The sequence below is a fragment of the Diadema setosum genome, chromosome 4, assembly GCF_964275005.1.
Source record: "Diadema setosum chromosome 4, eeDiaSeto1, whole genome shotgun sequence".
In the NCBI taxonomy this organism is placed as follows: domain Eukaryota; kingdom Metazoa; phylum Echinodermata; class Echinoidea; order Diadematoida; family Diadematidae; genus Diadema; species Diadema setosum.
In genome coordinates this window covers 6,372,190-6,398,029 of record NC_092688.1, presented here as the reverse complement: position 1 = coordinate 6,398,029, position 25,840 = coordinate 6,372,190, and the positions used below count along the sequence as shown (strand labels likewise).

The window sequence follows — 25,840 nt, the reverse complement described above, 5'->3', positions numbered from 1 at the left end:
GTCCGTATAGAGCTGCTTGTTTTTGATCTGATTGCATAGAACGGAAGCTATTGTAAACTTTTGGTTCCAATGATGCATTGTGGCAAAATGTTGCCTAAGAAGACGAGAAAGACATATACCGCTATAGTGTCATGTATTTTCGTACTTAAAAGAACAACAACCCAAATTAATTAGATTATTATTTGATACAATTTACTGCTGAATTTAAAGGAAGCCAAATCCCAAATTCAGTATTAATAGTAGAAGACAACAAAGGAAAATCGATAATCGATTCAAAAGTTATGAATTTTTAAAGTTTCGGTGCCGTCATTGCTGGATAGGGATACTACTACACTTCATAACTTTTTTTTTTTTTTTTTTTGACAGCAACATAGAAGATATGAGGAAAAATCCATCCATGAAATCTATTTTTTAATGAAAAGTACACATTTCATCAAATTGTTACCATGGTTACTGATATATTGAAGGGTACTGGTAATTTTATTTGCCCCCTCCTTGCTTTCTGAAAGATGTATCAAAATCAACTGCTCTTTCAGTGTGCTAGAAAAGAGAAATATACACTCGTATAGTTATAGATTAAATTTTCTTAACATTGCTGCTCATAGAAGACATCACAAATTAATGTAGTAGTTTCCTTATCCAGCGGTGACGGCACGGAAACTTTAAAAATTCATAACTTTTGAGTCCATCACCTGATTTTCATCAAACTTTTAGTGATGTCTTCAGCTAATATTGATGCTTTCACTTAATCGCCATCTACAATTGGGCGTTGCTTTCCTTTAATCTTTATAAGATGTGTCGTATTAACGCATTGTAGTGCATGATATCGCATGTATTTCAACTTTGTTTAAGGTCAACGAGGTGCAGGATGTTTTCTTCGAGTGACCAGTATTATTTACTGCATTATAACCGCTGACATGAGCTGTATATAATGCTTCAAAAGTTTTGAATCATTCAGGCATGTGATTGCAAATTGTGTTATCACTGTGGTGTGGATTCACGTAGTTTTAAAAATTTGGGCAGGAACCTATACTTTTTGTGATTGATTTTTGCTTTATTCACGTGTTCGTGTAAAATTACTCTCCTTTTAACTTTAATAGCAATAACAATCTATCTTATTTTTTTCTTGGTACGTTCAAACTGTGTCTTATATAATCCAATTCCTTGTGTATACATTCTTTTGATTGCGACACATGAACACGTGTAAGATACTGATACAGTATGAAACGCTCGTTTGACCCAGGGAGGTGAGAGGAACGTCTCACCTCCCTGTTTGACCATACTGCAAGAGGCGAAACCGATTGGTGTACGTTTTAGCATTTTAGGTATTCCTTGCTCAGCCTAAAAAACAAACAAACAAACAAACAAACAAACAAACAAAAACTGCATTTTTCAGTGCACATGTTTCATGAAAGTTTTAATTCTCTGACACATTAACCATACTAACAGTCAGTGACCAGTTTCTCAGCCAATCAAAACCAAGGATTTCACTAAAAACTTGTTAGGCTGACAACTTTCATGAAACGTTCTTCTACGTCGTGCTGTCGCTACTACAAATTTCTCATCAGATTTACAAATTGATTAGTGATTTTCGCCGTACCAATTAAATTGACTTCCAGCAATATCCAGTGAACAGAAGTCGAACATATTACTCATGCAAATTGTAAGAGGTTTCTACTGTCGCTGATTGTGGTGGGCATTTTTTTTTTTTTTTTTATCTCTCTTCCTTCCTTCATTTGCATCAAATTTTGTACAAAGGACACCGCGATGTTCGATTGATAACGATCACTGATATCATTTACAACACTCACGGTTGATCAAATTGAAATGTTATTATCACCTTTTGTCTACCGTTGTTGAAGTTACCTGGAATACAAGTGATTTATACATGTATCATATCATTTATAATTTCTTGCAATCAACAAGTATTTATGTTACTGTAAAACTTGTTTCTTTCGCGTGCAGAAACTTTCGCGGTTTCCATCGGTGCGGACTTTTTCGCGTGTTTTTAAATTCGCGGTCGGTAACGACAGCGTTGTACAAGCGACGAGTTCAAAACATTTTCGCGTGATGTTAAAGGACAAGTTCACCTTAATAGATATGTGGGTTGAGTGAATGCAGCAATATTAGTAGAACACATCAGTGAGAGTTTGAGCAAAATCGGACAATCAGTTAAAAAGTTATGAATTTTTGAAGTTTCTGCTCAGCCACGGCTGGATGAAAAGACTACTTTAGCTTGTGATATCACATGAGTACAACGATATAAAGAAAGAATAAAGAAAATTCAACATATTTCCATTTTTCTCGCATAACAAAAGAACACTCGACTTCTCTCTTTCAGAAGGCAGGAGAATAATATTACCCTTAACATATATGTCGGTAGCAAGTCGAAGAACTGTGCACTTTATTCAAAAAGTAAAGTTTTGTGAAATTCTCTTATCATTTCCCTTATATAGTTGTACGCATGTGACATCATACACTATAATAGTCTTCTCTTCCAGCAGTGACTGTGCACATACTTAAAATATTCGTAACTTTTGAACGGCTAGTCCAATTTTCCTCAAACTTTCACTGATGTGTTCTACTAATATTGCTGCATTCTCTCAATCCTTATGTATATGAAGGTGGACTTGTCCTTTAAATTCGTGGTTCAACCTCAAAGCGCGAAAAGCGCGAAAATAAAACCACCGCGAAAGAAACCATTTTAGTACAGGATATTAGGAAGTAAAAAGGGGAAACTAATTATTGCAATCTGAATTTATGTCCCAGCTGGTACGCCTGATAAATTACAACCTTCGCCCTGTGAAAGTTTTTGAGACGAATGTTGCCTTCTACTTTTTTCTTTTAATCGAGCTTTTGGCCAGTCATGACCGTCATCAGGATCTACCAAGAGAACACACATTACAATAATTTTCTAGATGGCATAATGCGCCATGATGAAATACATGCAAGTGCAATTTGATACCGTCGATATCGTATATTTTGATAATGATATTAATCTTCTGAAGTATTACTTTTGCACATAATTATCAATCAGTTATTTCAACACAAAAATGTAATCTACGATCATCTCATCATCAGAAACTTATTGTGTGTAATACAACAATTCAATTCCTGTATCATACTTCCGAAATATAAGAATCATACTTGCCATCATTTTAGACATGATATGTATAATGGTACAGAAATGTGAATATTTCGACATTTTGGCGAAAAGAATAACATTGCAACTGCAGACTGTTACTGAATCATTCACGTAGTCAACAGATAGTTTTATCACAATTGAATACCGATTTCCTTCATATTCCATCCAAAATTGCAATTTTCACACAAAAACCAAGTTGCAAAATTATTCAACCCCCTGTGTAAATACACATGGATGAATACACAAATAATGACAAATTAAAAGCCACGTGCACATGTTCTGAGGTGAATACGAGATTTTATTTATCGTCCATCCAGAATTGGAACGTTCACATGCACACAAAAAAACAAGTTGTAACGTTACTCACCAACTTGGGTGTGTCTTTAGTACTTAGTGCAGCACCCATTTGTTGCAATGACCTGCTGTAGATGAGAGGTATCTTCTCTCACAAGCTTCTGACAGCGCTCCGTGGGGATTTTGGCCCATTCCTCATATAGGCAATGGTCTCCAGGTCAGCAATGCTTGTAGGTCTACGTGCTGTAACGTTACAACCTGTTTTTTGTGCATGTAAACGTTCCAATTTTGAATGGACGAAAAAATAAAATCTGGCATTCACGTCAGAACATTTGCATGTGTCTTTTAATGTTGTCATTATTTGTGTATTCATCCATGTGTATTTATACAGGGGGTTGAATAATTTTGCGACGTGGTTTTTGTGTGAAAATTGCAATTTTGGATGGACTATGATAGTATGAAGTAAATCTTGACTTTTGTTTCGGTATTCAATTGTGATAAACAATCTTTTGACTACAAAAGTCAAGATTTACTTCATATTATTATAGCCCATCCAAAATTGCAATTTTACGTGAATGATTTTAATAGTAACAGTCTGCAGTTGCAATGTTATTCTTTTCGCCAAAATGTCGAAAATGCGTGTAGGGGGGGGGGGATCGAATAATTTTGCTGGATATATATATATATATATATATGGATATATATATTATATAAATATATACATATATTGTTAAATAAGTATACACACATACATGCACAGGCATACATGGACTGACTGGTTCCAGTTGAAATTATGGATTCTGGGGTGACTGGCTGGCACTATTTTCTGAGCGGTGCAGCCACGAAGAAAATGGTGCAATAACAATCATTGACAGTCATTGGTATGCCTCGAAAACAGTACAAAGCATATTTGACTTATATTAGAGGCATTTGTTGAGTTTTGATATGATTGCAGGTTTATAAGGTTAAATAGTAAAAGCATTTCATTTGATCATTATTGTGCATACAGTATCACGTATTAAAAAAATAACACAATCTGAAAAATGAATACACATAGTCCTTCAGTAAAAATAAAACAGTCAGTATCAATGTTACCGATAGGTATACCGATAGGTATAAGCCCTGAATTTTAATCCAAAGCTTGTTTGTTTAAGTTTTGAATATGTTGTCGAATATCCTGATTAAACATCTTTTTTTAACTTCTCAAAACCTATCTCTCTCAATCTCTTTCAGCAATGCAACCAGGTAATACCTTAAAAATACGCGCTAAATTGTATCCTGTTTTAGTCAAAGTATGTGTCGTTGCTGGGGCGGCAAGACCTTGTATATGTCAAATGTTCGGATGACACGGCAGCTAGGGCACTCGCATCCAGTGGGATAGCCTTTCCTTTAGGCATGCCGTGGTGGCCTTCAGTTATTTTTTTTTTTTTAGTGGGGCGGCTGGGACTTTGGCGAGACGTCCCCTGATTGTCTGACCAGTAATCTAAAAAAGTAATTACAGCATATCTACAGCACATTCACAGAATATGAACGGGACATGAAGCTGTGACAAATACTAAACTGTATGTACCGGCCTTGCCGCAACTTACTCCAACAAGGACATATAAAAACTGACATTCTCCGACATTCTCCTCACATTTGACTCATGTTTGTATAACTTTATCATCTTGTATATCTTTTGTGTTATTTTGTGTAATCTACAAAAATTGTATTCTAGTTTTTCACAGTGTTATTTATATTCTTTGTTTGCATTCTCATTCCCTGAGACTGGGGGTCGAAAGAGTGAATAGATTCAAATTCCACATTCGAATGCACAAACTAACGCGAATATACTATATCCAAATTTAATCGTAATATGTCCCGTTAAGCATTTGAAATGGATACATATATGATTCTAGTGATATAAAGAATATAATAAACAGTAATTGTCATTAACTATAAGAAAATATAAACACAGAATAACGGAATAACGTGATAATGTTACAGGACAGACACTGTTATTAAGCCTTGTGTTCCACAAAAATGTGACAAAACAACCAAACATGTCGTGCATACAGGTTATGACGCAAAAAACAAACAAACCAGCAACAAAAAATGCACGTGTTAAGAAGAGCTGTTGCACTATTGTAACAGGAACGGACACAATGTGACAATAGAGCAAAACCATGTAGGAATTCCTATACGATCCAGGAGAAAAAAAGGCAGAGGAGGTGGGGGGGGGGGGCAGAGAAGGGAGGAACAGAGGTGTGTGAAGGGTCCACTCCATCGCCTGGACAGGTGAAAGCACAAATACAAGCGCAATGTTATTATCTATCATGTAGAACAAAAAAATAATTCATGTCCGAACGTAATAAACCTATATGGAATATCTTAAGCTCTTCCAAAATCTGGGTTCATGATAAACACAATAGTATTATGTACTGTCGCAACTTTCGCTCAGCCAGTCAAATTGCAATTTTCCTGCTATACTCGGTGGGCAAATTGAGAGCCATCCTGGACCAGCTTTTCTATGTGCCATCTGTGCCATTAAAAGAACATTGTTCGGAGATGGATAACCAGTCACAATAGTTAAGGTTTAAGCAAACTTTATTATACTCACGCAATACAAACTGCCGGCCGAAAGGGGCGAAGGTTGTACAACAACAATATAACAGACTTCTCAAACACTGCCCGTAAGAGGGCAGTATAAGACACTGGCGCTGCAACAACAGTGTTGGAGACCGTGATCGTGCTCTTTTATTTTGATATTTGCAACACTTGGTGCCATACCTCTTGCATTGGCGTCACAGAGGGATCGTATGAAGTTCATACCAAGCTCAGTAGCTTCTCCTGGGTATGCTGCAGATGCTATGGGATAAATGCCGAGTTAAACAACTCATTTGCCCACTCCAATTTCACTACACAGTATCGTTTCTCATCTTTGGATGCAAGCAATTCAACTGATGACAGCATACAGCCCCCGCAGACATCAACTCCAACTTCTGGAAGGCTGCCGCGTCCGCAATTGTCACCTTCTCAAAATCGCAGGAAAGTTCTCAGTGGTATGGTCATACTTTGCAATGGGCTCATTTTAAAGCACCTTGAAAGTTTCCCAATCCGAGTAATTTTAGATGATCACAAACTAGATATTGTTCTTGGTTGTGAGTCCAAGCTTGACGACAACACTCCAACTTACAGCATCTTTCCGAGATGTTACAATGTGTTCCGGAAAGATCGAAATGAGCATAGAGATGGTGTCTTTATTGCAGTTCACAGCTCTCTTACCGTTGTGAATTGTCCAGAATTTGAGTCAGATGGTGAAACTATATGGTTTAGTCTACAATTTACCAATGCAAACTGCTCTTCATAGCTTCCTACTATCGTCCACCAACAAGCCATGAGAAGAGTAATGAAGACTTACATTTTTCCTTAAATTATCGAAACTCAAATCCAAACATAAGAGAAGTCATAATAACATCAACATTGACGGAGATTCCACTCTCCCGGACAGTGGTAGGGAGTCAAATTCTACCAAAAGTTGAAATCGTGCAAATCTTCATCATCTCCTGCTAGACACTATGCTAGATTTCTCCTTTGCGCAAGCTGTCAGAGATGTCACACGCCACATGTCAGGGAACACTCTGGATCTCATACTGACTTCAAACCCAAACCTGCTTCCTAATATACGTAACCAACCGGGTATCTCGAATCATGATGCTGTCACATTCTTTTTTGCTGGAAGTCCTAAGACCAGCTATGCCCCACAGAGAAAGACCTACCAATTTCATCGCGCTAATGAAGACAGGCTCGAGTTTTCTTCTAGCTTCTTCCGGTTGACGGAAACTGGAAGAAAATCCGTAATCTCCTTACAGAATGCATGGAAAAGTTCATCCCATCAAAGATGAGCAAATCTAGACGGCATCTTCCCTGTATCACATCTGTTCTCAAGAGACAAATGAGAAAGAGGGATAGACTGTTTACGAAAGCGCGGAAAGACCCAAGTACTTCAAAATGGGAATAATACCGTGAACATCGAAACAAGGTTGCTAAACTTGTTCGCCGGGCTAACCAAGAATATGTCAATTCTTCCATAGGAGGCAGTCTCCAAGAAAACCCCCAAACCTTTTGGAGTTATGTCAAGCAGAGTAGATCTGAGAGTGTTAGAATTCCATCACTACATACTGACAGTGTCCTGTTTACAACTGACAAAGACAAAGCCGAGCGTCTAAACAAATTCTTCCACTCAGTACATACCGAAGATCGATCCTGCCCTTTGACTCCAAGGGGACTTCTCCTTACCCTTCCATAGGCCATCTTCACATTCATAGACCTGGTGTGGCTGAACAACTACGGAATCTCAACCTATCCAAAGCTTGTGGCCCTGACCAACTTTCTTCAAGATTACTCAAGCTTGTTGCTGAAGAGATCGCACTAGAATTAGCATTTCTTGTCCAGCAGAGAATCAACACTGGAAAGGTTCCATCTGAATGGGAGTACGGCATTGTAACATCTATCCCTAAATCTGGTTATGAGTGCAGCCCTGGGAATTACCGACCCATATCACTAACATGTATCTGTTGCAAGGTCATGGAGCATGTGGTGCTTAGTCACATCTTCAAGCAATGAGCAACATGGATTTCGCCAGAAGCTGTCCACCAACACCAACACCCAACTTATCTCAGCAACACACCGATTGGGCACATACACTCCAATACATGGGACTGACAGATGTGGCTTTTCTGGAATTCAAGAAGGCATTTGATCGCGTCACCCACTGCCATTTCGAAACCAAACTGAAATTCTAGGGAATCACATGGGATACGCTCCGTTGGACAATGACACTGTTATCTGATAGGCAACAGGCAGTAATTGTCAACTGCTCCAGGTCATCATGGCTGCCAGTAACATCAGGAGTGCCCCAGGGATCCGTAATAGTACCAGCTCTTTACTTGCTCTTTTCTTGCTGTACATAAGCGACACTACCAGTAACATCCAGTCTACTATGCGCTTTTTTCTGATGTTAGTGTTATCTATATGGACATCCACATATGGACATGAATATCTCCCCTGTGATTTTGAGGTCTTATTCACCTGGTCCAAAGTCTGGTTAATGTATTTTAATGTGAAGAAATGTGCAGTGCTTACCATTTCAAGAAAACGGTAACCCGACCTGTACAAGTATATATTATGCCATGAATATATCCCTAGAGTTGACAGCTACAAATACCTGGGAATTACAGTCACCTCCGATGGAATGAACAAAGGCCAACAATGCCAGCAAGACTCTTAGCCTGCTGCGCAGAACTCTTGCACCATGTCCAAATACGGTAAAAAAAAATGCATACAAAGCCCTGGTTCTCCCAAGACTTGAATACAGCTAAGAAGTTTGGAATCCATAGACGCATCACAGTGTGTAGAAAACTTTGAACGAATCCAGAGAGCAGCTGTACGTTTTGTTACCCGAGACTACCGAACAACTACATCATCTTCGAGTCTCGTGAATCATGTCGCTTAGATGGGATCCTTTGCACAACACCACAGTCTCAAGCTTACATTACCTGTGGCCACCACAGATCCCTACAAGTTTTCTTTTTATACTCAAGCCATCCGTATGTGGAACTGTCTACCACCTCAAGCAGTAACGGCACAAACCCTTGCTGCTTTCCTGGAGACTGCCCTTCCAGCTATTTGAACGATGAAACCTCCCATTCCTGACAGGATGGTGTAATTCAAGGGCATCTTTGACTTGCGTATGCATCACGTTTTAATTGTACACATCTAATCATGGTATAATCACGTGCACCATCACATACTGCCCCTGCACCAACCCATCCAAGTCTAGTTGCGTTGCAGTTGCCATAGGAATTACTTCATCAAGATCAAGATCACCGACGCTGTTGTTTCTGTTTGCTTATTTGTTTGTTTGTTTTTTGCATACAAATTCAACGCGGGTACAGAGTATAAATTACCAACTTAATCAGGGTCTTCTAAAGATTAAACGCAACACAGATGCTTTGTATGTCCAGGTGGGTATACTGGAAAGCTTCATCAACAATATTCTTGATTATTCTGATATAACTACTGGTTTGCGATCAAAGTACATGTATATAGATAGATGATAAATTCCTCACAGGATCATTCGAGTTATATTCAAATAATTGTGACAAGGTATTATATTTGCTCGATATATATTTTTATAGCGACTGAGGCTTTGTTTCTTTGATCTGACCCGGAAGTGAATGACAGGATCATAATGTTTTTCACTGAACAAAGAGTTAAAAAGCAAACGTTTTACTAGCCATTATTCAGAGAAAACGCACGACAGTTGATAGCAAGGCCTCACTGAGGCTGAAAACATTAGTTTGTATATACTTGATCGATCGCAATTTTTGTTCAGCCTTCTGATATCATAATACGACACAGAATAGTCTTCAGGTTGTGAAAGTGAAAGAGAAAGTATGTCTTTTTCCAGGTGGTAATGAGTAATATTTTTTAATATACAATATACAAATAAGTCAAAAAACCTTCGATTCTTGAGGTTCAGTTGTCAGTTTCTTCGCAGTCGGAAGTATTTACAGGTAATCATTATACTCTATAATTCATATCAGTCGCCCCCATGATAATTTTCATTTGTTGGGTTATCCCTTTTACTATTGCGTTTTCCATTACCACGAGCCCCTTTCACATCAGTCAAAAGCATCTTCCCCAGGTTGATGAATGGAAATTCTAGAAGTAGGCACATAACGAAGGCGCAAACGTAAGTCAGCGAGAGGAATCCTGCACTCAGAATAACCTGAAAAGACCACAAAAGTAAAAGATCAAACTTACATGACTCTGTCACGTAATGCAATTCCGGGGCGTAGAGAGTTTTTTGTTTGTTTGTTTGTTGTTGTTGTTGTTTTTTTTTTTGGGGGGGGGGATAACATGTACAATCACCCCCCCCCTTTCAGAGAATTGAATTATTAGTGGTATTCTCTGTATCTAATATCATGACTATCACTATTATTGTTGTTATTATTATTGTCATGTTTGTCATTGTCACCTCGTCTTTATTTCGGAATCCATAATATTTCTGATCCCTAAAAACAATTTTCTTCTGCCTTTAATGTAATTAATGTTTATCAAGAGATGTATACGACGGGGATGGGTAAATACATAAATTTCACTGTTATTGTTATCATTACTGTCTGTACTATTACTTTTCTTGTAATCTTGAAACGAGCATATCGTAAGCAATGGAAAATTTGCACCAGATCGTTGACTTTCAATTCTAAAAGGTCAAAAACTCTCTCGTGAAGAGGGGATCTCCATCCCATACCCCCTCCCCCTCCCGCTAGTTCCACCGCAATAAACTATTTGTTATAGTTCAGAGTGAAGAGACAAACACCCAGAAATATGACGATCTGCAATTAATGTAGTCATCAATGTGTGAATTGTTGTAGATTGCATCTAATATGCCTTGCCTATAACTGGCGTAGGTAATAACGGGTGTCAATATGTACTTCTTTCGCTATACTCACGTATTTGTAGATAGACCAGTGGATGGGCGTGGCTAAGCCGAATCCGTACACATCTTGCAAGACCTGATGCAGAAGGAATGCGGAATATGTAAGCCGGCTAAAGGGTGACCACAGTCGCCAGGACAGAAAGTCGTTGACCACTCCTTATGAAAAAGAAAAAAAAATTGTAAACAAAAAATAAACATAACTACACACAAATAAAACCACAGATACACGCACGAGAAAGGTATTTAAAGACAACATAAACAAAAAATTTATACAGTTTTACTTTGCAAACTTTCCCATCAATTTTAAGTTTAGCTCTCAGATGTAATTGCCATTAACTTTTAACTTAATACAGAACGTGGGGGTAACGAAGAAAGAAATGATAGCATCCAAGACAAAGATATTTTGTTCTTTTTTTTTCAACAGGTTTAAAGGAAAATTTTCAGACATACCATTATGGAACAAACACATGCTCACACAGAGTGGTTTATGTGGTAATGTCCCAATTTCACATCGTAACTATGTGAAATTGGGACACTACCACATAAACCACACTGTGTTACCATGTGTTTGTTCCATAAGGGTAATCGCAGTCATTGAATTCACTTTCGTTTTAAAAAAGAAAAAGAAACAAAGAATGCATTTCACAGATCAGGACTTTTTACCGGTGGGTTTGCAAATTAATTTTTCCCATAGATTCAAATTCCGTTTATATCATGCCGAGCAAACTTGTCAACAGCTCACATCTCTGACACACCCATCTAGTTTCACCTCTTTGCTCACTCATTGTGGCCTGAAATAGCTGGCAACGCCAATACAAAAAAAAAAAAGAGAAAAAAACAAGAAGAAGACCTGGCTTAGCTGTTAGCTTCGTCTATAATCATCTGCAGTATATTAGGACATATCATTTCTGCTCACCGCCGTATCCATAGTGACAGGAAAATATAACCCACGCAATGGCGATGGCCAAGGTGAATCTGGAGAAGGTATAGTACATGACACTCTCAGCTAAACTCGACGCACCACGATGGACATTGGGGTAGATCACCACCATATACAGTATGACAGCAGTGGTCCATCCACCAGCTACAACAACCTGAAAATCAGTTCGATATACACTGACGTTTAAGACAAAATAATCACCCAACATAAAACGCACGAACGCAGTAGTACAGTTTATATTGCTCTGAAAATTGTCCGAATATTATGGTTACACAAATAAAATGTAAGATATTACATTTATGTGTCCCCCACCCCAATCGAGATGGGTGGGAACATTACTCAGAAATTATATTTTAAAAGAGTGGCACGGAATTATGGTTGACATTCCTGTGAAAACCAAAATGTGACCAATATAAGATATCCGTTTGTCGGTTCTATACCAGTTCGAGCAGCTTGAGGGCGGAACACTAATAGACTCATGAGCCCAGAGTCCTACCAAGAGCTTAGTTTGTTCTTGGACAACATTCCTTTACTACGATGCCCCTGTCGACCTTCGCCAAATATTCGGTATCTGGTAAAGTTGGGTGTTCATAATGATAATTGCAGGACACTCTTGGAGAAAAGACAAGTGGCAATACTGTGGTGACACTGAAGAGGATACTACACGGTAAATAAACCCATACATGTATTAAGACTTGATATGTTTAGATATAATGTAACTAACTTTGCACCTTTGAAGTGAAAGTTAGCACAGACTTTTCTGGCTTCTTATCTAAAATACCTTGTGTTTGCTTGATGTGAGATTCACTTGACAAAGAAGATGCGGTCGAAAGACCAATAAATAACCATGCACGTTGAAATTTTCAATTATAATGGCAAAATTTACATATTAAGTTGAATAAATACTACTATAACATAATACACGCTATATTGACTCTTTGCCTTCGGTGCATGGTTGCTAAAGATTCCCTACTCAGTGACCTAAGCAAGACAAATTTCAATAAAGATTGTCCAGAAACTCACGGAATTCAAAACAAGTGTCCTCCTCCCGATGCGTTGCATGAGGTATGCCAACATCATGCCTAACAAGTAAGGCGAGATGCGACAGTACGGTTTGTCGTATACCACGGAGAAGTAATCACCGTTATTACCAGGTGATGATGTATGGTTTCCGTCGGGAAAAGCGTCATCGAATGAACTGCATGCAAGAGACGTGCGCAAACAATGGTAAATTCCTGCGTCAGAGATTCTATTCCCCACAACTTCCCAAATTCAATCTAAAATCATTTTTCTTGTGATAATTGGCAGCATACATTCTGGGTGTCTACATGTCAAATATTAGATTGTTAAGGCAGTATAGGCCTATTGTGCCGGACAGTGTGAACACGTTCCATAACTTTCGATAGACTCTGTGAAGTCCATGAGATCGTAGACATTCTACTTTTACTTAAAACAGTACAGACAAGATTTAAAGAAACTTTGCAATACACACATAATGTTGACTTTCGTTGAGTCATGATACCCTAAACATCCATTTTGTGGCTAAATGCATATCTCAACATGCTCAATACGTACTGTGGGTCTTGTAATAATTTTTATACTATTCAATCTTCAGATTACCTGGATACGCCCCAAAAGGAAATATCCCAACCAAGATTCTGCCATAGACATCATCTACTCTCAAAAAAAAAAATCGAGTGAAAATATTCACTCTTAAAGGAGTGAATACAGAAAAAGAGTGAATTTAGAGTGAAATTGGAGTGAATTTCGAGTGAAAATGTTCATATTCACTCATTTTGGAGTGACCTCAGGGATCACTCGAAGATTTTTGAGTGATCCCTGACGTCACTCTAAAACGAGTGAAAGTGAACATTTTCACTCAAAATTCACTCCAATTTCACTCTAAATTCACTCTTTTTTTTGTATTCACTCCTTTAAGAGTGAACATTTTCACTCGATTTTTTTAGAGAGTATCATCACTGCTAAAGTACTATTCTGATCAGAAAAATTAGACTTTGACATACACCTATCTCTGTAGACTGAGCATAACATTATGTTCATGCTACTATAATGATTAACAAAAGATATTGCTGGGCAAACTCTCACGCACTATGTCGTTTAAAAGAATAGAGTGCAGACGTGTCTATCCCAGGGAGAGAGAGAGAAAAAAAGAAGAGTTCAAAATGTGAACTTGAGCTGATTACGAGCTGACTCATAAAGGAGTGCGTGCCTACTAGCCAACTGTCGATGCAAACATTAAAGTCCACCTTTATATACATGTGGATTGAGTGAATGCAGCAATATTAGTAGAACACATCAGTGAAAGTTTGGGGGAATCGGACAATCCGTTCTAAAGTTATGAATTTCTAAAGTATCTGCGTAGTCACTGCTGGATGAGTAGACTACTACAGTGTATGATGTCATATGCGTACAACCATAATATAAAGAATATAAAAAGAGAATTTAACAAAACTTTACTTTCTGAATAAAGTGCACATTTCTTCAACTTGTTGCTGACATATGTTAAGAGTAATATTATTCCCCCTGCCTTCTGAAAGAGAGAAATCAATTGTTCTCTTGTTATGCGAGAAAAGTGAAAATATGTTAAATTTTCTTTGTTCCTTCTTGATATCGTTGTACTCATGTGACATCTCAAACTATAGTAGTCTTCTCATCCAGCCTTGAGTGAGCAGAAACTTCAAAAATTTATAACTTTTGAACGAATTGTCCGATTTCCTCAAACTCTCAATTATGTGCTCTACTAATATTGCTGCATTCACTCAACTCACATGTCTATGAAGGTGAACTTGTCCTTTAATCTATATGCCTGTGTATTTCGTCTTGCGAGGTACGTAGTTGGCAGATAGCTCCGGATGCCGCGCAAAAATGTCCCACTAATCCCATCCTTCTCTCACGCACTTTGTCAGACCCTTTTGGTAATGTACCATTATACAAGTCATCATTTCTAGTTAATACGAGAATGTGTGTGCCTGTATGTGTATGTGTGCCTCTGGTATCAACTTTACGCACTGCAGCTCTAGTCCAATATTGTTCTTCCAAACGATAGCAGCCGTGGTGATAAAGCTTGCAATACCCGTGGCGGTGATGGCGCCCAGTCCAATCTTAGGAAACCTGCCGAGTTAAGCCAACAGCACTGGTTTAAAGCACCCATCGCACACATTACATTCTTTAAAATGGAGTGAACGATAGAAGTGTATCTGCATGCTAAACTAAACTTTGAACTAAAAGTCTATATTTTCACTCACCCACCGTTCGCTTTCGAAACTTTATTTTTCTAAGATGTTTATTCCGAAAAGGAAGCCATCAAATAAAGAATACCGAGACTACGAACAAAAAAAAAAAAGTAGAAGTGTCCCTAGAGAACAATAGCTACAGTTCTCCGTTATTTATTAATTCTTTTTTTGGCGTCCGCTCAATTCATGATGTAGAAAGCTACTTCAAAAAACAACAACACTTTTTATTGGATGCAAAGAAACAGGTAAACAAACAAATGCACAACATTTACAAAAGGTACACATAATGTCAATATCAGCAAGATCAACATATCACATGGTTAGTATACAAATATTAATTATGCAGAAGTTTCAACTGTCAATATCTTGTAGGTTTCGGCGTAATTCATAAACTTATCAAATATTACAATATACCATCTAATGAATACGTAAGAGAAAACGTGAATATTATCATTGGAAATTTCACAACGCGCGTGGGAACTTAAAGAAAACATGGTCTATCATAAATGATGTCATGAATAAACAAAGACAGAGTAACTGTATAGATTCATTACAAATCAATGGTCATCTTATTGATGATAAAGAGTCTGTCGCACAACATTTTAATGAATATTTTTTACTATAGGTAGCAATATTATATCTGACGTATATGATTCATCTGAATCTATTCATACTTACCTGCACAAACCTGCACAAAGCTAATCCATGTTTTTTTAAACCTGTCACAATTGCCGAAATATTAACCATTGTAAGTGATCTGAATGTAAACTAAAGTCCTGGTGACGATGATATCCATGTCAATGTATTTAAAAAATATATTCGTTTTGTAATGGAACCTTTATGTGCAATATTTAATTCATCTTTGGAAAATGGTATATTCCCTCGGAAGCTCAAAGTTGCGAAGGTAATTCCAGTTTTTAAAAAGGGGGATAAGCACCAATTACAAAACTATAGACCTATATTGCTGTTGTCAATTTTCACCAAATTGTTTGAAAAATTAGTCTATGCTAGATTGATATCCTTCATTGATAACAATAATATTTTATATCATCAGCAGTTTGGATTTCGACATGGCTATTCCACTTATATGGCATTACTCAAACCAATGGAAAAAATATCAAATGCATTTGAAAATCATGAGTTTGTGGTTGGAATGTTTTTAGATTTAATAAAGGCATTTGATTGTATAGATCATAGCATATTACTAAATTGGAATATTATGGAATAAGAGGGAGTGCTCTGAATTGGTTTAAGAGTTATCTATCAGATCGTTCACAATATACAATTGTAAATGATATAAAATCAGATTTGTGTCATGTAAAAACAGGCGTCCCACAAGGCTCTGTACTGGGTCCCCTTCTTTTTTTCTTTTTTTTTTATTTGTCAATGATCTGCAATTTGTAAGCCCTACTTTGTTTTCTATATTATTTGCAGATGACACAAACTTTTTTTTCTCTGGTCGGGATGTTCATAAAGTCAATCATATGGTTAACACAGAAATGAAGAAAGTATATTCTTGGTTTGTTACAAATCGCCTGTTGTAAAACATAGAAAAATCATGTTATATGATTTTTAAAACAAAGAATAAGGTAATAGATGAAAATGCGTTACAAATACATATAGGTAATGTTAAAATTAAACAAGTGAATAATATTAAATTTCTTGGTGTGATAATTGATGATGGTTTAACATGGAAAGACCATATAAATGATGTTTGTATGAAAATAAGCAGAATTGTAGGTGTTATGAGTTATTTGAAATATGCACTTCCTTCAAAGATTCTTTTAACCATATATCACACAATGATTTCCCCCCACTTAACTTATTGTGCAATAGTATGGGGTCACACTTCATTGTACTTATTAAACCGTGTGTTATTATTACAAAAGCGTGCAATAAGAATAGCCTGTGACGTAAGCCCTTTTAAGCACACTGCAACATTATGCAAGAAAATGAAAGTTTTAAAAATTGATCAAATAGTGCAATTACAAGTGGCCACATTTATGTTTTCATATTTTAAAGGCGTTTTACCTGTAACCTTCCATAAGTTATTTGTTCAAAATAGTGCAGTCCATAGTTATACCACAAGATGTGGTAATAACATATGTTTACCTTTTCTGCAATATAAATTTTCAAAGACTACAATTAAATATATTGGAGCTAAGTCCTGGAATGAGTTACCTGCTATTATTAAAGAATGTCCTACGTTATCATCTTTTAAACGTAGATATAGAATGTTTTTAATCCAAATTGCAGCTGAATAATTATTGGGATATTTGCCTTTTTGGTTTCTTCTGTTTTGTCTTTCGTGTGTATTTTGTCCTTTTTGCAATTTTGCGTATAATTTCTAATGGTAGAGATTCATTCTAAAAATGTATATCTTTGATTGCAATTTGTAGCCTCATTTGTAAGGGAATCGGCCTTGATAAGTCCTATAGTATGGTCTTTTCTGATTCCCACACATGCTAATTATAGCTGTTTGCATCATTCCTTTTGTTTTTTATGTAAACCTAATGTGCAATATATGTTATGTCCATGTACATGTACTTGTGGGGTTTTTTTTTGTATACTTTTTAGCATGGGGAATAAAACTTAATTGAATAAAATTGAATTGAATAGGGGATACAATCTAAGAGCTACATTATGGAGGGTTAGGTTGGATTATGTATTTATTCAAAATAATGGTTCGGTAATTTGCCTTTCTTTTCTGCAATTCTCTTTTCAATATTTTTTTCTTTTTTGCAAAAACCAGAAATGCCTCAAAAGTTGGAAGCTGAAAGTTGAAAGTTGAAAAAGTTGAAATCTCTGCACATATATGAAAACTTTAAGCATAAAAACTGAACATTGATATATGTTTTTATGTTTTGTTTCTTCATCAATACCAAACATTAAATGAAATGATGAAAAATCCTAATTCATGTCGGTCTCTTTTGAAATGAAAAAACAAATTGTGCGAGAGTGGTAAAACCTTCTGGCAATTGACAAACAAACGGTCCAAGGTTTCAGGATGTTCTTTGCAAAAAGAGCAATTTGATGATTTTTTTCTGTTTAATCTTAAAAAGGAAACTATTGATCACGATTCCAATGTGAACTATTTTAAAGTAAAATGCTCGTAGGTGAGTCATTGTTCACCTGAAATTGTTTGTATGATAAATAGACCAATCTACCTCCTTTAAGTCCTCACCTTCTTCTGGAAATACATCATTCCATTTATTTTCTGCCTTCCACGAATTCATAAAGCATCCCAATTCACTATATGAACGTCGTACAACTTTTTTAACCTCAGTAGTTGTGAGACAATATTGTATACATATTTCAATGTCCTCATTCTGTCGGGGGAAGTCAAGCCACTAGAAAAATTCCATTCATGAGGGAGTCATATTTCCTTCGATCTCTGATTGGAATGTCATATTCGATAACTAATTGTTAAAAAAAAACTTGACCCTAGATCCAGTGCATAACTGAGAAAGTTCAACTAGGCCCTTTTCTAGCCTTATCAGATAATAGAAATAAGCTTTATGTTTAAAGCTGATACCTTTGTTACGCCGTAAAAACTCTTAAGGAAAATTCTGAAAATTTGTATCAAGAATACACTGATTTCTATACAAATACTTAACTTTTGTAATTTCTTGTAACTGACAATTATGTACTTTACTCAATACACTGTAAGGTTCATTAGTTTTCCATAATACTGGTTGAACTGGTCATCTGTACCTCGTGCTCATTCCCTTTTTTTTCGGAAAAAAAGAAGCATGTTCTATTGGCTCAAATAGGGGGAATATTTCCCCCAAACCATTGAAATATATGGGATGTTTTAGTACTTTCCCCGAAATAATGTTATTAAGGGTACCTCTTTCCTGAACGATCCTCAGAATGAATCGGGGATTGGTCCATGTTTGCTGCAAATAATGCCGGGCTGGGCTTCTTTTTTTTTTTTTCGCAGGACATTTTTGCACATCTCCTCCAAAACTATTGATGTGGGTGATTTAGATGGCCTCTCTTCGGCAACAAAAAGAAAAAAAAAACAACAACAACAAAAACAAACAAACAAACAAACAAATAAACAAACAAACACGTGATAGATGGTCAAAATCCTAACTCATTTCAATCCCTAAAGTGGTATACCTCTCAGAACCAGGAACAAGCATAGTAATGTGTATGGTCGACCGCCTTTGGGGAAATATACTAGTATGCCGCGCCGTCGATTACCGGCGCTTTTTTTTTTTTTGCCGCGGTCATTCAACACTCTGTTTTTTCAAAGCCCTAAGAGAGGCACTTTCATACTTTGCCCGAAGACAGCTTGTTGGAAGACCGATTGATTACGTGGTCTGACTATACTCCGTCTTCGAGGGTATTTTACCTGGTACATCTTGCCAATAGAGGATTGAAGGATAAGTCCCATCTTCATATAAATGTGGATTGATTGAATGCAGCAATATCAGTAGAACACATTGGGAAGTTGGGGGGGGGGGGGGAGTCGGACAATCCGTTCAAAAGTAATGGCGCAGTCACTGCTAGATGAGGATTCTCTTTTTTTAAGTACACTTTTCCTCGACTTGTCACTGCCTTCTGAAAGAGGCAAGTCATGTGCTCTTTTATTATGTGAGAAAAGTGAAAATATTTTGACATTTCTGAGTAGAAACTTCGAGAATTCATAACTTTTGAACGGATTGTCCGATTTTCATCAAATCCTTCCTTATGTGTTCTACTCACGACAGCATTCACTCAATCAGCATGTCTATGCAGGTGAACTTGTCTTTTAAAGTAATGGAATGCACGAACTTGTACAGAGGAATCAGGAGTAGAGGACTTAAGTAGTAGAACTGCATGTCACAGGCAAGATACCAAGTACCAGGTACGCACTATGGAAAAGAGACAGAGAAAAAAAATGTTAACATCAAACTCACTGACTCATCAGTTTATAGAACGGGTAGGAAATATGGTTCAAGGATTAAAAGCTGAAGTCAAAGAAACTTAGGACTGAATTCCCGAGATTGAATAACTGTTCATTGTAGCTTTAAGGCATAATTTACCATTTGCAGGTGACACAAAACGCAGCGTTAGTGCTTTAAAATGGTTCCAACATGCGAATTTGTGATAGAAACACCCACCGTAAAAATCTGAATCCGTATAATCAGTGTTAAGTATTGTTGGATACACAAAATTTGAACAATAGTTATAAGAAATATCTCACAAGACTAAACCGTCTACAGTTATGGTTTTATGATATCTCCTTATATTTTAGGCCTTATTGCAAAAATTTTATATGGTAGGCTGTTTTGTGATACAACAGACCTTCACATATGCATCGAATGTGATATCTCGAATAGTTTTTTTTTTTTTTTTTTTGTAAATCACTCTTCCCAAAGGTGAAAGGACCTTAAACCCTCTGGGTAAACAGTCTTGAATGTACAACGTATGCGAACGAAATAGTTTCGCTTCCGACATATCCTCATTCTCGGTTGAAATTTACATAATTTTATTATATGCACTGGGATGAAAAACCATTACAGAAGCGACATCATCTTTTTTTTTTTCCAGGGTCAATGAAGTTTTGTGTTCATTTCTGCAGTTTCACTATATACGAGTATATTCAAAACTTCGCAATCTGGTGTTGTATTGTACTTGTAGGTCAGTAGGTATAGTTCGATCACCAGGAGTGCGAGACATACTCTCTCGTCATTACAGACACTACACGACGCTAAGGTATGTGATTGTGTGACACTGGCATATCATATTTACGTCAACGGATGAGATAAAATTGTTGATGTAGAGGATGTAGCTCCAATAGTAGTGACGGCACTTGCGGGTAAATTCCTCTTGGTGGTACCAAATCGGGCCTTGATTCATCTCAGGAACAATGAACATCCAAATAAGGATAACCATAGCCAGGACTGGAGTTAACCTGTAAATCAAATAGAGAGCCGTCAAACAGCATACTGAAATAAACTGCATATCAAGAACAATTATTCTTGAGTGCCCCAAAACATTCGTTTACACTGCCCCCGGGTTTTGTAAAAATGCTCTGACCTTTTATTCCTTTAGATCAAAACTGAAAAAAAAAAAACACACACCAATATTTCATTATCAGAAAATTAGATTGATAGATAAATAAATAGATAGATAAATGAATAAATAAACAAATAAATGATAAGTTTTTCTTTTTCTAATATTAAGATTCCGTGTTTGATTATTTGGCAAATTTTCATTGAATTTCAAGTTTCTGCCCATACCCTGGCGACCCTTTTATAAGAACCTCATTGTAAACCACTTCTAATTTCCCTTTGCTTCTTTTTTATGCCTATGTTTAGTTTGTTTTCCTGATCTTGAGATGCCCTTATCTCCCAGAGTGATTCATAAAATTTACAAGCCATGCTTCTCTTGCGAATTCCTCTTTTCAATAATTATACAGTTAAAAATATAAAATTATAATTGCTTACTTGCTTATTTTTCAAAATATAAAATTGTAATTGAGTATCTGAATATAAGAACGACCCAAGTCCATGGAAAACCATTTTGAATTCTAAATGTGATTGGAAGGCAACATTGTATATACAAATTAGAACATATATCATTATAACAATTAACATTTACATTAATTGTGGAGTGGCCATTTTGTGCGATGGACAAAAAAAGTTAATTAGCCAGATGTTGTCGTGTGCGAGACGGTACGTCTGCTTGTATCAGTGTGTACTCGGATTGCTTGTGTGTGTGTCTGTATCTGTGGTTCTGAGTGTGTGTGTGTGTAGGGGGGGGGGGGCACCTGTGTGTATGTTAACTCCTGAATGTAAAATGTGAACGGTTACAGAAAAAAAGACATGAAAGACTGGGAAATCACACCAGTTAGAGATATGAGACGAATATGAATAAAAATTTAAAGAATATGATTGACAAAAGATGAAATCGATCCTGCTGTTTTGAGTGCTGCGAGTGAGACTGACGAATTTGAACTGTAAATGAAGAAAATGTATGCCAAATTACTAAATTGAATGGACTTTATTTGACAATAAACGACGAAAGACGAATTTAAAGGTAAGATTCGCCTATTCCCGACATCCCGCGATGAAATTGAAGTAAAAATTTGTGAATTGAATGAAAAAAAGTTTGAAAATAAATGGGAAAACCTACATTAAAAGTCATTGGGAAACTGGTGGCAGCCTCGCCAGCAGGCAAGCCGGTATGAGCCTTTGTTTTTATTAAGCCACAGTGAAAGATAAGGTTGTTGCCTTTAAATTGCACAGAGGTCAATTTAACAAGAGAATGCCATTACTACATGAATCAAAACAAAAACTCGAGTGGTGGGTTTCTTGTGTCGAGCCTGCACACATGCCAATATGAAGATCCTATCCATCCGTTGATAACCGTACAAATGCTAGTATATAGTACAGTGGCTGGGATGCCACTGACCAACACATTTCCACAGGGGGTAGGTGGGATGAGGACGAGCTATGTTATATCAAAGACAGTAAGATACTGTCTAGAAGTCCTGGGCCCCGTTTTATCAAAAGATAAAATCGATTTTAAATTTCCTTACTACACAGTCTCCCATAGACTTACAGTTGAAATCACCTTTATAATCAATTTTAACTCTTCATAAAACAGGGCCCTGGTGGTAAAATTTGGTCTGCAATCACTATGGTATATGAGCTCATTCTTATGCGCACAGATAACAACACAGCAGTATCCTACGTAAATCACATGGGAGAAATGAAATCTGTGGAATGTAACAGCATTGCAAGGTACATTTGGATGTGGTGTATTAATCACAAAGTTTGGGTTTGCCAGGCAAATTTAGCGAGGAAGCAGATGACGTGTTTCAAAGGTTTGACGAAAGGACAAAATGGACGCTTGACAGGGTAATTTTCCATACCATCACTGCTAAGTTCCGAGAACCTGAAATCGACTTACTCTCATTATCACTGAATAAGCAGAAATATGTTTCATAGTTATAAATGACCCTGACACTGCCTGAAGCGGTCTCAGTCGATGTGGTAAAATTCACTCTCAATTGGGTCGGACTGAAATTCTACGCATTTCCTCCATTTCGTCTTAGCAAAAAAAAAAAAAAAAGAAAGAAAGAAAAAAAATGCCCGCAAAAAGGTAACGTAAGGAAGGGTTATGCGGATGGAATAATCATTGTACCAAACTGGCCCAGTCAAGCATAGTTTCCACTCTTCATAATTCATAAGAAATGGCCATAGGGAGGACTCGTGCTGCTTTATAGGAGGGACTCATATTGCTTCATAGGAGCATCACACTCCTAACGCTCCCTAAGTCAAACACACCACATCCTGTGCACTCAACTCTCGATCTTCTCTGTGCACACCACTCGAGCACCGAGAAATTACGAAGGACAACATAAACATCCTTACTATATACTTACAACAGCTGGTGTTAATCATGTTAATACGGATAAGTTCAAAGCACACAGCACTAGAGGTGACCTACCAATGTCTGCTATACTGGAGCAGGCTGGACGGGCAAATTATAGAACACTACATTCGCATTTCGTCTTTTCCACTACAACCTCCCCCCCCCCAAAAAAAAAACAACAACAACAAAAAAAACAACAACAACAACAAACAAACCAACAAACAAACAATGTAAAGTTGAGTTTTTAACACGCTGTCACTCGTTCAACTGGTACCTAGTTATTATCATGCCAAATACATTTATTTGCTGTATGGAAAAATGTATCACCACTGTCACCTGACCTAACATTAAGCGAATATTAATGCTATAGACAGATTAAACAAGGAATTACCTGTTCAAAGGGGGATTCTGTGCCCCGACGTTGCTCAAACATGTGTGCAAGCAAGCATTATTTGTCTTGTTCCCGTAATATCACAATCCATTTTTCTCTCTTCGAAAATTAGCCATTTTAATCATGCACCCATGGCGTAGCTTGCGAAGAAAAAAATTGGCACGAAAACAGATGAAATTTTGCATCCATTAGTTTTTGCGTGATGTTTATGAAGTAGACGCGTTGTATGATATTTTGCCTGCAATCCTTTACCTGAAGTGTCTGTGAAGGTAGAACCTTATCCAGCTTATCTTCCCATCACTGGCCTTCATTTTTTTGAGCGTCAGGCATGTTAGGAGAAATCCGCTGTGAAGTTCAAGAGGAGGAGAAGAAAGTTGGAAATGAGTCTGTATTTGTAAACACTGAACCAAACGTAAAAACTCTGAGACAATTTTCGTTTGTTATTTTTTTTAAACTCACCTGTGCAAAGGCTCAAGAGTATTAGTGAGCTGTTGCAATCACTCACTATCCTGCGTCCGTCGTGCGTCGTTCGTCGTGCTTAAACTTTTTTTTAAAAGAATATTTCCATCTTCTTAATATAAACCTCGAAACGGATTTTCACCAAACTGGTATAACAGGTGGCATCCACAAGGACTTTGGATCTCAATTTATTCAAATGGGCACCATACCTCCCCTTTCTTCTCTAGAATTTTCTTCTCTAGAACCAGAAGTGATAGAGCTAGGATAATACTACATAATATGACAATTAGCAGATTGACGACTAGTTTCCGAGCCTGTGGAGGAGGGATAGGGGTCTAAATGGGGATCTAAATAGTGCATCTTCTTGAGAAACTCCATGATGAAACTATCACCAAACGTGGCAGGTAGCATCCCTAGGGGGAGAAAGGGCTCTCAACTTGATCAAGTGGGCACCATGTCCCCCCCCCCCCCCCCCCGAATCTGTAAAAATCTCCCTCTTTGTAACCGGAAGTGATAGAACTATAAGTTTGTCGGCCTACTGAAATACATTGATTACAGTATATAGTTTCAAGTTTGTTCATGGCGGATCCGGGAGTGCCCCCCCCCCCCCCCCAGCCTTGGTGTCCAAGTTGGGGGTACATTATACACTGTGATATACATTTTCATCCTCTTCTGGAGAATGCATTGTTAAATTTTCACCAAACTTGGCAGGTATCATCGCGAAGGTGATAAAGTTCTAAAATGGGCATCACTGTTCAGGGGATATACATAGGGGAAACAGAGAGAGAAGCCATTTCAAACCCTCGTTGAAACCGTAACTGATACGCTAAGGTTGTAATAATTAACTCATAATTTATTCAATTAGTATTTAATTAAAAATTGATTAAATAATAACAATAGTGGTAATTATATATTAAGTCGCTAAATCTAGCGCGTTATCAGAGTGATGTCAATTTATATGCTATACAAGGATCCCAGTGCTCCCTACATCCCATTTACGGCGCCTTCTCTGTATCTAATGGGGCAAGGTGGGGAATTTAATCTGAATAAGTATGGTTAGAAGAAGCAATGAATTAAGTGAATATCTGTATATTGACATATACTGTGTGTGATCATGTAGTAATTATGACAAAATCGTATTCTAGTTCCAGTTCCTGTACAGGAAAGGCCAAGAATTTTTTTTAATTATTTTTTTTTTTTATAGCCTACTCGAAAACGTTGTGAGGACCATGCCCCAAGGGGCCGGCTACACAGGAATGCAAAAGCCGTCTTTACAGACACGTACCTTTAATAACAGGCACGCAATAATGTTGGAGAAGAAGATAAACCAAAACGCCATGGGATAAAGCACTTTTTCCTGTCGTTTGGTCTTCCGCTTTCTTTAGAGCTTTCGACTAAAATATAATTATGTATTTAATTCCTATCTTTCCCTGTCTGATCAAACAAAGTCCCGTTTTTAACTCTTCTCTCACATTATCCGTCTTTCATCAAACCCCCT

At 37.2% G+C, this 25,840-nt stretch overlaps 1 protein-coding gene and 1 long non-coding RNA gene across 2 annotated transcripts in view; both read right to left on the bottom strand.

Moving 5' to 3' along the window:
* Positions 1 to 10,106: 10,106 nt before the first annotated feature.
* On the bottom strand, positions 10,107 to 11,974 carry LOC140226800 (uncharacterized). The gene is made up of 3 exons (XR_011900998.1): positions 11,842 to 11,974; positions 10,939 to 11,081; positions 10,107 to 10,211 (listed from the first exon to the last, which is right to left on the bottom strand). It is a non-coding gene; the product is annotated as an uncharacterized lncRNA (long non-coding RNA).
* Positions 11,975 to 12,834: 860 nt separating this feature from the next.
* LOC140227445 (nose resistant to fluoxetine protein 6-like) overlaps positions 12,835 to 25,840 on the bottom strand; it is a 49,300-nt gene continuing 36,294 nt past the window's right edge. Inside the window, exons 2-7 of the mRNA XM_072307850.1 lie at positions 24,136 to 24,228; positions 20,862 to 21,024; positions 19,902 to 19,981; positions 14,896 to 14,997; positions 12,889 to 13,063; positions 12,835 to 12,846 (exon numbers count right to left, since the gene is read on the bottom strand). Coding sequence (XP_072163951.1) covers positions 12,835 to 12,846; positions 12,889 to 13,063; positions 14,896 to 14,997; positions 19,902 to 19,981; positions 20,862 to 21,024; positions 24,136 to 24,194 — 591 coding nt within the window. The 5' untranslated portion in view covers positions 24,195 to 24,228. The remainder of the gene's footprint in view (positions 12,847 to 12,888; positions 13,064 to 14,895; positions 14,998 to 19,901; positions 19,982 to 20,861; positions 21,025 to 24,135; positions 24,229 to 25,840) is intronic.